The sequence below is a fragment of the Nilaparvata lugens genome, chromosome 5 (assembly GCF_014356525.2).
Source record: "Nilaparvata lugens isolate BPH chromosome 5, ASM1435652v1, whole genome shotgun sequence".
NCBI classification, from domain to species: domain Eukaryota; kingdom Metazoa; phylum Arthropoda; class Insecta; order Hemiptera; family Delphacidae; genus Nilaparvata; species Nilaparvata lugens.
The window spans coordinates 3,999,148-4,012,941 of record NC_052508.1 but is presented as its reverse complement, the minus strand read 5'-3'; the positions used below and the strand labels follow the sequence as shown (position 1 = coordinate 4,012,941).

The window sequence follows — 13,794 nt, the reverse complement described above, 5'->3', positions numbered from 1 at the left end:
GTCAAAAAAATACCAATAAAATCCTTGAAACATCGATTTTTCTTTCCTTTGACTCCTCGCAGACCACTCCCAGAGCTTTTTTGGACCACCCACTATTGGGAATCACTGATCTAGATAGATATGAAGGAGAAAAAATTGGATTTTATTGTATTTTCTTATCTAATTTATTGGATCTGACTTCCAATAATTCAAACTCAAAATATTCTCTGTGAATCATTTAAATATAACATTTAATGAAATATTTAACCGTCATTAAGTCTATATTTCGATACTGATTCAAGACAATACTATCATTTCCTTTCTCTGATTGGATCTCTGCATTCAACTAGAATTTAAACAAGGTTTTCACGGTTAAGGACTTTTCTGCCTCGAAAAGTATTTACCGTATGTCATCTACTATTGTCGTGAGAATTTCATCAGCTTCTGAAAATAATAGGATATGGAAATTGGATTATCCAAAACTTAATTTTTCTAGTTCCAAAACAATGTTGGGAAATGAAAAAGGTTCAGTGAAGATGATGAAAATAATGCTTCACCAAGTAAACTTGAGCGATTCTACTTATAATCTCATGATATCAGTTCCATTATAAAATTTAAACAGAAGGAATCTCAATGTTGGCATAAAAAAGTTCCAATGGCAAACTGTATTTATACAGTATTGTAGTCTATGCTAACTAAAATAATATTTGCCACTCTCTTTATAACTTGTAAAATACATCATCTCTCAGTATATTATCCTGTAGCTCGTAATACTAGAAAATATGCATAAATTCTTATTATTTTTAATTTACAAAAAATATTAATGAAAGTTCAATCATTATTGATGTTTCCAGTGAACTGTAAAATATAATCAATTTTGAACACTTACTCTCACACTACCTGGATTACAATAATTATAATGCCATTCTAACGTAGTTAAGCTGAACAAATAAAGTATTTTGTAACAATTTTTCATTAACTTGCAAAGTCAAAAATATGATACTTGATACTTGTAGATACTTGCCTACTAGTAGCGCGACAGCGCCGTGGTCGTCATTTGTTGGCCCTGCGGAACATACTGTCATCATAGAATTCCTGCAGGCTATAGTATGGCCTTTGTTGTAGGTGTCTCTTCAGTAAGTCCTTGAAGGCGCCTATGCTTTCAATATTTTTTATTTCTTCTGGGAGATGGTTGTAAATCCTGCTGCATAAGTATCTGGGCTCCTTTTGCGCCAGTCCAGTTCTCACTGCCAGTATATGGGTGTCATTATGTCGTCTTGTGTTGTATTGATGTATATGTTGGTTCCGTTGGAAATAGTCGGGTCTTCTTTTAACCATCAGAGCTGATTCAAAGATAAGGAGGACTGGGAGTGTTAGTATTCCGGTCTCAATAAACAAAGGTTTGCAATGTGCCAGGTAGTTTTCATTGCATATAATTCTAACAATCCTCTTCTGCAGGAGAAGCACTCGTATTGCGCTATGGCTGCTCTCCCAGAATGTTATGCCATAATTCATTATGCTCTGGAAGCAGCCATAGTACACCTTCATTAGTATTTCGGTGTCGAGTAAGCTTCGCAATCGGCTCATCATGTAACAAACTGCAGTAAGTTTTTTTGAAATAAGGTCAATGGGAGTCTGCCACTTCAAGCTGTTGCTGATAGTAACTCCTAGATATTTTATATTTTCATCGACCTTTACACTAGATCCCTCAAGTCTGAGAAGAGGTGTTGAATCATGCTTATTTCGGTTATAGAACTGCAGGGCTCTAGTTTTCACTTTGTTTAGTATTAGACTATTAGCATGGCACCAATCACTCACATCTTTTAATCCCTCCTGAGCTCTGATATGGAGGCTTTTCATATTGTCTTCCTGTATTAGGTGACTGATGTCATCTGCGAACAGCCACACTTTTCCCGTTGGTATATCATCAGGCTTGTCGTTTATGTACAGTGAGAACAATACCGGGCCCAGATTCGAGCCTTGAGGGACTCCAGTTTATATTGGCTGTGAAACGGATGATTTATAGCATTTAGTCATTCCATCTTGTACTGATGAGTATCTTATATTTACAATCTGGGTTCTGTTCTTCAGGTGAGTGGCAATCCATCTCCATGGTTTATTATTTATTCCTAGGTTTGACAATTTATGCAGGAGTATGTTATGAGAGAGAAGGTCAAAGGCTTTCGTCATATCATAAAATATACAAATTTGTTCTCCAATTTCATCAAGATTCTCATATATCTTAGTTATCAGATCAAAGATGGCGTCGGTTGTGCTTCTGTTTTTTCTAAAGCCGTATTGGTATTCATTGAACAATTTTATTTTTTCTAGGTAGGGTATAAGTCTCCTAAGAAAAGCAATTTCGTATACTTTAGAAAAAACACTTTGAACTGCAATGAGTCGATAATTGCCTACTTGGTCTTTCTCATTTTTCTTATGGACAGGTTCAATTGTGGTGCCTGTTAACTTTCGAATTTCGGATATGAAATAGTTATTGCAAATATTTGCCACCAAACCAGGATCGGTTATAACCTTCTCATCTTGTTTCAAGCATATATTGTAGCGGATTTTTATATCATCATTTGTTAAGCTTTTCACAACATTCCATGAAGCCTTACTTACATTTTTTGATTTCTCTATTTTATTTTTGTAGAATTTTCTTTTGGTTGTTTTACACAGGTAGAAGAATTGCTTTTTAGCTTCTTTGTACTCATTTTCTAGATTTTGTCCTCCGTACCTGTGTGTACGCCAGTATAATTCTTTCAACTCATCTCTTGCTTCAACAATTTCACTCTTCATCCATCCAACATTGAGTGAGTCCTTCCTTTCTCTGTAGATCATCTTAGGGAAGCAGACTTCAAATATATGTAGAAAATTGTTGTAAAAGAGCTCAAAGCTTTCACTTGCATCGTAAATATGGCAAGAATTCCAACCCTGGTTTGAGACTAATGATTTAAACAGGTCTTGATACGGTTTGGTAAAACTTATTTTTTCGGTTCTTCTGTTCAAGATACTAAGAGACTTTAAATTCAAGTTGAGTATTATAATATTGTGGTCAGAGAGGAGTGGAGGCAGTACTTCTGTTCTGTGGTGTTGATTAGGTAGCCTATATCAGTTATAAAATAGTCAAGTTGGCTGTGACGGTATGTTCTGTGGTCCACTCTAGTGTGCTGCTCGAAAGTCACATGCAGGTTATAAGATCCAATTATGTCAGAGAGAATATCCTTTTCAGAGCTATCTACAAGGTTGTCAATATTGAGGTCGCCACATAAGACAATTTGGTGATTAAAGTATGAGTTTTTGACCATGCATAAAGTATTTTCAAAAATTTCCATGAATTGTAGGAAATTAGTTCGATAGGGTGGTCTGTATATATTTATTAATATAAAACTGTGCTTACCGTTTTTTACAATAATTACACCACAACATTCAAATATTTCCTCGTCACAAACTTCTTTCAATTTGGCTACTTGAATTAATTTACTAGAGTTTATGTATTGAGTGTAAAATAGTAACTCCACCTCCGGTTTTGTTTTTTCTATGGAAATTAGCAGCAATAGTATAATTCTCAATTTTTAAATAAAAAATATATTGTAGTAATTTAAAAAAATGAACAAATAATAATTATAATTGAAAAATAAGTTAAAGCAGTATAAAAATTAACTGAATATTGTTTTAAAATGAGCTTGAATTCAATATTTGTTTTCTATTCAAGTTTTGATTATTTTTTGGGTTCAATGAATAAATACATCTCTTTTTTATTATTCAGGTCAAAAGTATTCTAATAAAGAGTAAAACGATTCAGGCTATACCTTTATTATTACCTTCAAAGTCATCCAAGTTCATTAACATTTTTTAAACTCTGAATCTACCTACTATGTCAATAATCCAGCTCACCTCGACTTTATTATTTTTCAATGCAGATCTTGACGAATGATTAAGTTACTTCAATAAAAAAAAAATCACCTAATGGAAAGTATTGATTAAGTCAAGTCTTAAACAATAACTTTAGTCATTCAGAATATCTTATTTACTTTTCATTGTTGTTATTCGATTGTGACAAGGTCGAATTTTTTTAGGGTAGACTAAATTTTGAATAGTGTACTTAAGTAGAATATTCTATAGTTCTCCTCTTTTAATTGAAAACAGCTCTAGAAAAATTGAAAAAGTTGATAAATTTCAACTTTATTAAATTTGACAATTACTTGAAATCCTAAATTATAAGGAGCGTGCATGTCAAATTCTATTGATTTCTTGAAAAGCAAAGAATATTATGTCTGGTAGTTTGAAAAAATAAATTATGATACTCTTATAACTTAACAATGTATTTTTCCTACTATAATATTAATCAAAAACTATAAAAACTTTCTGTGATTATGATCAACAATTTATAATCAAACATAATATGTGTCATTTTTCTTTAGTTTCCAATTAATAAAGGAGTAGAATCAATAAGTAGCCTAAATTGCCGTAAATTTTTGTGAATGCATAACTGAATGAATTAGTAAATTCTATACACTCTGATATCATTTCAAAAAAAAAAAAAAGTAACTTAATTCATATATTACAAAAATTCGTCAATCTATGGCAGAATTTCAAATAATTTTGAAGCTCTGTTTTGTTAATGTGATAGCGGACTGAACGCTAAAGTCACGTGGTATTGACATAAAAATGTCCCATTTTATTAGAAAATTTCGTGAACTATAATATAGTAAACGTTGAAGAATTGATAAGAGATAATGAACGTCGTAGTAGTGTATATTTCATTGAAGCACTCCATGATTACGGTATGTCGATTTAAAATACTATATGTAGGTACTTGAGTCTAGCACTCTACACACTTCAAATTTAGAATTATTGTTTTCTCTCTACATTCATTCATCAACCTTACATTTAGATCTCAAGTGATGAATTGAATTGTAAGAACCAATTAGCCTTTATTATAAGATATGATATTCCATATCAGTCTAAGTTTATCTGTAAACTAAAAAAAAGTTTAGAGTCTAACTACACCCAGTAATTAACAAACATCACTTTTCGGGTGGCTGGCATTTCCTGCTTAACAACTTTTGGCCAACTCAAGCCTAATGCAATGCGTTTTTCTTCAATCACCAATGAGATATCATCCATACTGTAGTATAAATTTGAGAATGGACAGTTTTGGGCATAAGTCATTGTACATGACTGAATAAATAAAATAAAACAATTCCTGTCAGCTGAAATCTCACTTTATAGAACTCGATATAGAACCTTGATCTTTTTATAACTTGAGTCCTGCCTTCCATTTAAAAATCTCAACACAGTAAGATTTAATTCAATGGCCGTATTATAAGCATCATTTAATAGTGGAGTCTGATTCAGCCTGATGTTTAACCTAGGTATGTGGTTATTGTATCATTAACTGTACAATTGGTATCCTCTAATCAAGTTCTGAGGTGCAGACGTCTCATTGAGTGAGCATTCCCTTGGCCTGGCCTCTCTCTATCTTCAACCTTATTCATGCTGATTGATTTGTTTCGTTTCAACGAGGCCTCATCTTTCTTCGTAGCCTTTCCTCTTCATGCCATCTTCCATCTGATTATAATAATCCATCAGTGATGCGTTAAATGCATATGCACCATGAAAAGTGCATCCAGCTCAGTTGAAGCATAAAACAACAATAGAGAAATTAGTACTATATTTCTTATTAGTATTTATGTGTTTTTTCTATGGCTGTAGTGAGCCTATTGTGAACCAATGATAAATATTGAAATTATTTTTTGGCACTTGATTTTAAACCGAACTCCTATATACACACTAGTAATTTTGTGCAGTCGTTCAAACATTCATGAAATCTTTATCAATTCTATCAGTTTTCTGTCAGCATATTGAGTTTGAGTCACAGCAGGTTGTATTATACGTTAATTTCAAATTACTTAAAATTAGTCCATTAATTAAGCTTACTTCAAAATTATTAGCAAGTCATACTAAAAATGTGAATTGTCAGCTCACAGACGAATTATTATCGATATTCAGTCGTGTTGGATAATAATATTTAATAGAAAAATGTAGTAGTGTACGACGTGAATGTACGGTATAACGAAATTGAAGAAAGTTCAATATCTCGATATTCGTACTTTTATTTATCTGCTTTTCAATATTGTTTTTTTTTCTACCTTACACTATTCTAATGATGATTATTTCCAGACTATCTTAGAAATCTGTATTTGCGAATCAGGTCCAATTATTTTTCTCTACCAATAATATGATACTTTTGGCCATTGGTTTGATTATTTTAGATCATTCTTGCAAATCAAATCAAAACTAAAAATCAAGTAGGCCTATACAATTCACGAATGAAGATTATACTGTACTCCTATTAAAATGTTGAGATAGTTGATGATTCGGAATAATTATTTTTGCTGAATAAAATAAATGACACTTCTTTTCTTTTTACTTGCATCGATTTTTAATTAATTGGGAGCACTGATCAGTATAACTGTATGTGGTAACGATTTGTGGCAATAGTTGAAAAACCGGCTCGAGGTGATCGGTAATGAGGTGAGGCGGTGAGGGCGATTGCTTTATCATGCTTTTCGTATTGAATTTTATCAGGTCACTAGTTGCTTTTTCATAAATTGGGACAAGTCACCAACTATTAAAAAACTTTAGTTTGATTTTTATTTATGAATAAATTGTTGAATATGTTTTTCTGGTTTGAAAATTTGTTCTATGAATTGTCTATATTTTATGAATATAAATAACAAAGTATGTTTGATAACGTACTCAATACACATTATCATTCTATTGAATAAACAAATAAATTTACTCACTGTACTTATTTTTGATCAAGTTCAACTCTGTGAATTCTACATTCTTTCAAGTTTAAGTTTTAAATATTTTTTGGGTTCAATGAAGAAATACATTTCTTTTTTATTATTCAGGTCAAAAGTATTCTAATAAAGAGTAGAACGATTCAGGCTATACCTTTATTATTACCTTCAAAGGTCTTATTATTACCATCCCAGTGGTCTTATCAGCAACAGGAATTGCTCCTAAGCCATTGACAGGGGGTTTAAAATGGATAGGCATGCATCCAGCTGCAATTCAGAAATCTGTCATCATCAAGTGACATGCAGTAAGAAGGTTTCTAACACGAACATGGTGTGCAATAAATCAAAAAAGATTATTTGTACCATATATTTTTTGTGCAATAATCGATTTGATTGATTTGAAAGTACCTGGTGAATGCGTATACCATAGAGAAACAATAGCGCAAGTTATGCTATTGTTTCTCTATGCTTGTACCTTGTGAAGGAATATAACCATTCATATAGATTATAGACTTAGAAAAGCAATATTATAATACTTTTGAGATTTTTCTTAGATCTCCAATGTATCGGTGCTTTAGGACAAACGTAATCTGTGATGTAACCACATTTTTCAACGTAGAATGTCAACTGTATTGGTTCAATGCAATCGTGAACTTGTACAGTACTTGAAAACAGTTGTACAATTTGAATAATCAAATCGTCTGGTTTGAACAATGAGCTGTTCATAATATGCAGATGACGCAATTAACCTGCGCACAGTATTTTCCATATCGAGGAAGCTGAAAAGAAATACGATTGTTGAAAGATTAATACCTGAGTGTTTATTGAGGGCACATGGGAACCTTGACCATTTAGTGGTGATACATGTGAAATATCCCCCAAACCTTTCGTCGAACTGCTGTCGTAAATGCACCCTTTGTCAACTGATTGTTTCCACATTTCATTGTTTGATCTGATCAGATGTTGACTTGCATATTGCATTGCATCCAAGCCGAGTGTCTTAGTATGGGTGAAGGACGTCGGAAATATAGTGACATTGCGCTCAATAAAATGCAGTACTGATTCGTGTTGTCCTGCGAAAATGAATTTATTTCTTTTGTAACAATAGTTTGTGTCATTTATGTTTCATATCGAACCAATAATTATTTTTCTATATAAATCTTGTTTCCAACCGGTTCTATCAATGTCATTTCGTGGTTTGTGCACAGTTGCCGGGTTTGTTCAGGAACAAACTACAGAACATTTAAAATTAGGGTTCATAAAACGATTGAAGTGAAAATATATTGCCAATGAATTTTTTTTTAAATAATTTTAGTTACTGTTTTTTATTTAAAATTTTAATTCAAAATATTTTATTGGTCAATATCCACATAAATTTCACATTTAGTAAAGTCAAATGGAATTAATTTATGTTATACACCAAATGAACAGGTCATTTCAGAAACAACATGAGTCAAAAAAAAGCATTTTTGGGAAATCGAATAAAACAGTTTTATCCTTCATACATACTAGTCATGATTTTTTAAAAATTATCAAGTATACTCCTAACTCACTAAAACTGAGTTGTATAGGAAAAACTCATTTAAAAATAATTTTGAATTTTTTCAGGCACTTTTAATTTGACTGACTTATGGTGTTTCTGAAATGAAAGACCTGAGAACAATATATATATATATTTTTTAGGTTTATATTGATGAGAACAATGATAATAATAATAATTGTCAGTCAAGTATAAAAATACATTTAATATTAGAAATATTTCTTATATAATAAAATATTCATTATAATAAAATAAATTATTACATTGGCTCCACTTCTGGTCCATCTTTGTCCACAGTGGGCCAAGTCAAAATTTTTTCATAGAAACTTTTTATTTCTTCACTATCATCCCTGATGTAAGGCATCAATTTTTTAATGTCCTCTATTTTCTTGGAATTGATGGGAATTAATCCATCTGTATAGGCTCTGGTAGTAGGAAGAGATAGTTGTGAGGGATTTGAATTTCTTAATGAAAAGGTCTGGAACTGGAGACCATCAATGAAAGTTTTGCAAATTACTTTCCCTTTCACATCGTTGCAGTGACTCATGTGCATGAATTTGCTGATTTGGAATGTAATTTTCTCATTTCTGGGTACATTGCGACCAGTTGTTTCATCTGACAACATTTTTTTCTTATAAAATCTCGGCCACCAGTTCTTGAAATCAACTATTTCATTGTTTTCCACCAATACAACAGAAAATTCATTCATTCTTGAAGCTGACAAAATCAGATCTTTATATTCATGTAAGGTAAAAATTCTATCACTTCTGCGGATTTTCCTCTTAAGACAGAAAAATCCCTGTCGCATGGCAGAAATGAGTGGCCGCGAACAGGGAAGTATTGGTCTACACTTTTGAACCTGTCCAATGCAACAAGTGCTGAACATAATCTCACAATGGTGTGGTTTTTGTTTTGCCCCCCACACCCATCGGAAAACAAATGCAAATTTTCTACATCTTCACATGAGGACTCAATATATTTCAATAGAAAGGTGCACACCTCATCAGGTCCCTTTGCACCTATACCTTCATGATAAACAAAAAAATTTACACTATTGTCCCTCAAGTTATGAATACAAAAAACACTGACAGTCAGCTGTCTCAAGTAAAAAGTCTCTTGAACTGGAATGCATGGGAGTTGTAGATTTTGCATGTAATCTATACAAAGTCCACCTATTTTTTCATCTTCTTGACATTTTTGTCTAATATCCTTGATCTTCTTCGAAAACTTCTTGGCTCTACGAAGATGTACCATTTTTTCTGCAGCTGCAGCAGTCTTTACATTGTCACTCAGGTACTTACTCTTGATTTTCACCTGCAACTCTTCACATGTGCAGCAAGTGTCAACTTGTGGTAATCCAAATCTTAGAGAAAATTGCGTCTTGAATATTTTCAAATAGAATTTGTAATTAACACTGACTTCTGGATACTTTTTTTGAAAGGCTTTATGCATATCATAAACAGAGAGTTTTTCATTGAGAAAGTGATTCTCAGTATTACCATAGTGAGTTATTTTGGTTGGATAGGAAGATATATGCTCTTTCACCATGTTGATAACACTTTCAGGTTTGGCATTGCCTGAAACATTTCGTCCACGTTGATCCTGAGGGAGTTTTCCTGCTTTCAAAAGATTACCCAGTCTTCGAAGTCTCTCACTCGTCACAGAATGAATGTTCATGAAAGCTAATTTGCAAACTTGATGCTTACCATCTGGTGTAGAAATTTCGTATAAGAATGTAGCACCTCTTTCTGGTTTTGATGATTCTTCAGGGGTCTTTCGTCTCCTCCTTTGTTTCACCTCAGTAGTTGACATCAAAGTTTGCAGATAACAATCCTGTTCGTTCTTGGTGTTTAGAGATATGAACTTGCTGAAAACCTGTAGTCGTTCGTCCTCACCAATTACTTCATAGCATTTTCTTCTGCACCTTGGAAAAACAGAAAAACAGAAGAAAATGGATTAGAAAGAGTTGCTATAGGTAACTAAAATACACAAAGAAACAGGTTTCCAAACAGTATGTCATGAACGTATAAATATTTTAGATTGTCAATTGATTAATCATTAGTCATATGAATCTACACATAACAATATGAATCAATATACATTTCCCTACTCCCGGATTGAACTTGCTGCCTAGGTAGAGTGACTAATAAAAATAGGTAGAGAAAAAACGATTACATACTAATAAAACGTTCAATAAACAAGTTTACAAGAAACGGTTTTAAAGTTTTATGAAACATGTCCCTGATTGGAGAATAAAAACTTTTTTGAGTGTTGAGTGAGAAAATAATATAGACCTAGCATAACATGATTGCATTTGGATGCTTCAGTTTAAATTTGGAATGAATGGTACAAATTTGAAAATCTTGTCATTCCTCATCCATTTTAGTGTTATTCAGCTTGAATAAACAAAAATAAATAATTATTTTAACTTACTTGCAATCATCTCCTGGTTTTTCTTTGAGGAATATCCTTCCCGGCATAGTTTGTGTATGCAGCTCCAACAATGCGCGCTTTTTTTATTGTTTCACTTTTATAAGATGACTTATTCACTACACCTATTTTCCGCTTATTTTTTGGAACGATATCTTCATTATTCTCCATAATTAAATTAATGAAATTTTCGAAAACGTATTGAAACACTTGATTCAAAGTATCACTGCTTGTAGAAAATATTGAACATAACCTAGCACAGTGAATCAGCAGTAAATATCGAACGTCTGTGTTTGCTTTTCGTCAGCTGTTCCATAGAGAAACAACGCAAGTCAGTGACTAATGTTGTTTCTGAAATGACATGAGAATCACGCTTGTAATCTAACCCATATCGAGAAGCCTGACTTATGTGGTTTCTCAGGAGAACTTTGTATTTACCTTCAAAGAATAAGATTCTGCATTAAACCAATTTTGACCAAAAAATGACTTATGTTGTTTCTGAAATGACCTGTTCAAATAATATAATATTTAATCTCTGAATTCAAGTAAACAATACAGTAGTGTATGAAGGTGAACAATACCATAGAGTAAATATACTGTTTGGATTATTCGTCTCTGACAACACATTAGGGTAGTCCTTAAGTGAATATAGTTAATACAATGATTAGTGGTTAGATAGTGTTATACCGTACCTATCTTAAACTTGACTCATTTTCGTGTTTATAAAGAAAAATTAATTACTGACTTTTTACTGATTCATGTTACTAGAATTCAATGCATTGAGAGATGAATGATTGATTAGATTCCTCTAAATCGGTCTCACTTTCAATCTCATCTTGTTTTATTTTGAAAATGTGCAGTTGTGAATTACCGTAAGAAAAAGTGACTTGTCAACCTGCAAACAAATTTGACCTTTGCGAGCAGTGATTGGCTAGACTCACTTTTAGTATTCAGTATCAATTTATTGCATTTTCTGAAATTCAATTATTGAAGTTAATCTCTCTCTTGAAAGACGTTGGTGTGAAAATTCTCATCAACGTTATCTCAATTTTATTGCTTGTTTTATGCTCTCGTAGTTCCTAATTCAAATCTGTAGAATGGCTCAAAATATCCATTATCAACTCAACTCAACACTAACCAGTCTTTTTGAAATGTTAAATCAGTTGATGTCTACTATATTTGATGACCAAAAGCTTTGGATATTTCAGATAAATCACTGTAACTTGAAATCCTGTAACCTAGTATTTCAGATTAAAAAAATCTTATTTTCTCAAATAATATCCTGAAATCCATTTATTGAATCCGATGGACTGTAATGCACAATAGGTTCGTGGAAGTTGATAGTGATACCATAAAATAACCAATCTATTACATTAATTCGTCTGTGGTGGTTCCCTGAATGTCAACTTCTCTATCATCGCTATTGGTAGAGAGTTAGTGGGGAGGATATTTTTAATATTCTTCCCAAAGAATGGACATTGATATGTCCAAAGCTCCGCCAATTTATGTAGATGCATAACAATATGATTATTATCTATAGTTATTATATTACAAATTGCTTTTTCATATAATATACAGTTCAATAATTATTTTCTTAGTCTATATTATGTAAATTCATCTATAACTTTGCTGTATTGTAAGCTATTGTATACAAGTGTATAAGCCAGTATATATTGTAATCTACATAAATAAAGTACTCAATCAATCAATCAATCAATCGCTGGAGATTTGTAATTTTGTGCTAATTATAAGAAAGTATAGCAAATGCCTTCCGCAATTTTCTATAGGGTGTTTAGTGAAAATTTTATTGTTTATTGACTATTGTTGTAATGTTCTCAAACTCGGTTTTTTAATAGTTGACACGGTTCAAATTGTCTCCTGATTTTTTCGTTCTTGTGAGCTATTCAACCTATTATAGTGTGTAAATAATGCCAGGAAAACTAGCATCACTTTAGTGGAACGTGGCCTTGAGTTACACGTGAATTTATGTTTAACTATGTAGTAGTTAAACGAAAATTGAACTTGTCTTTTTCGAAAAATACTCAATGTTTTCAGCGTTGAATTTTAAAATTCTAGTTTTTTGGTTGTATTGAAAGAAAATTCAACATCAATGTATTATTCTTGAAAAAGGCGGTAACTCCAATTTTCCATTCGATGTTTGATAATCTTCATGTGTGGATTAAGGCTCATCATAATAATTGATCATCATCAGTACGGTAACTTACCTAATGCTTTTGTTGACTCCTATATTTTATGAACCAATATCTTAAAGCATACGACGTATACCAGAACCCCTGTTATTATCGTACCTACTGAGTTGACAATACTTTCGGAACGATTCTTATCAAAGACAAACTTTGTGTTATCTGCGGTAAGATAAGAAACATAGATTATTGCACTTTTTTAACTTGTTATTATTTTCAAGTATTGAATAATAGCCAATCTGTAAGGAAAAACTTAAATTTATGATTGTCTTTTCATCCTGAAAACATCTTGTTTAAAACTAATACGGTTCATGAAGCATTTAAGTACTGTGATAGATAGCTACAACCAAAATTTATGTTCAATACCCCTAATTAATCATCATTTTTAATAATTCTTGTCAGCTACTTTGTTCCGTCAAACCTAATTGAAACTATCTCTCCTATTCTTGTTTTAAAATAAAAGAAAAATATTTCATCAGATTCTCTTTGCTTCAACATACTCAAGCTATTTCGTAGGCCAGGTCTAATCATTGATCAGATCTTCCGATGGCAGTCATTTTGAATATTCTCTTTGTGTAGGTACTACTTCAGTACAGTATTTAGTTGATACCGTACTCTTATTAAATGATAGAAATACAGACATTCCGCAACAATGACTACTCTGCTTCACGCTCATTTCCCCTTCATCTGTATGTGATTGTGTCTAATTGAAAGTCCAATCATCACACATTTTGAAACACGGGTTTTAAATCTCAAATATTGATTTAATACAACTCTTTTTTGCAATTTTATTTATCATTTTATAGTCCTACTATCTACTACTGTTTTT

At 32.2% G+C, this 13,794-nt stretch overlaps 1 protein-coding gene across 1 annotated transcript; it reads right to left on the bottom strand.

The window, feature by feature from the left end:
• Positions 1 to 9,176: 9,176 nt before the first annotated feature.
• On the bottom strand, positions 9,177 to 11,114 carry LOC120351551. Its single transcript, XM_039429345.1, has 3 exons — positions 10,765 to 11,114; positions 9,633 to 10,255; positions 9,177 to 9,190 (listed from the first exon to the last, which is right to left on the bottom strand). Exons 1-3 carry the CDS (start codon positions 10,809 to 10,811, stop codon positions 9,177 to 9,179), a joined length of 684 nt encoding a protein of 227 aa, XP_039285279.1. The 5' UTR covers positions 10,812 to 11,114.
• Positions 11,115 to 13,794: the final 2,680 nt, after the last annotated feature.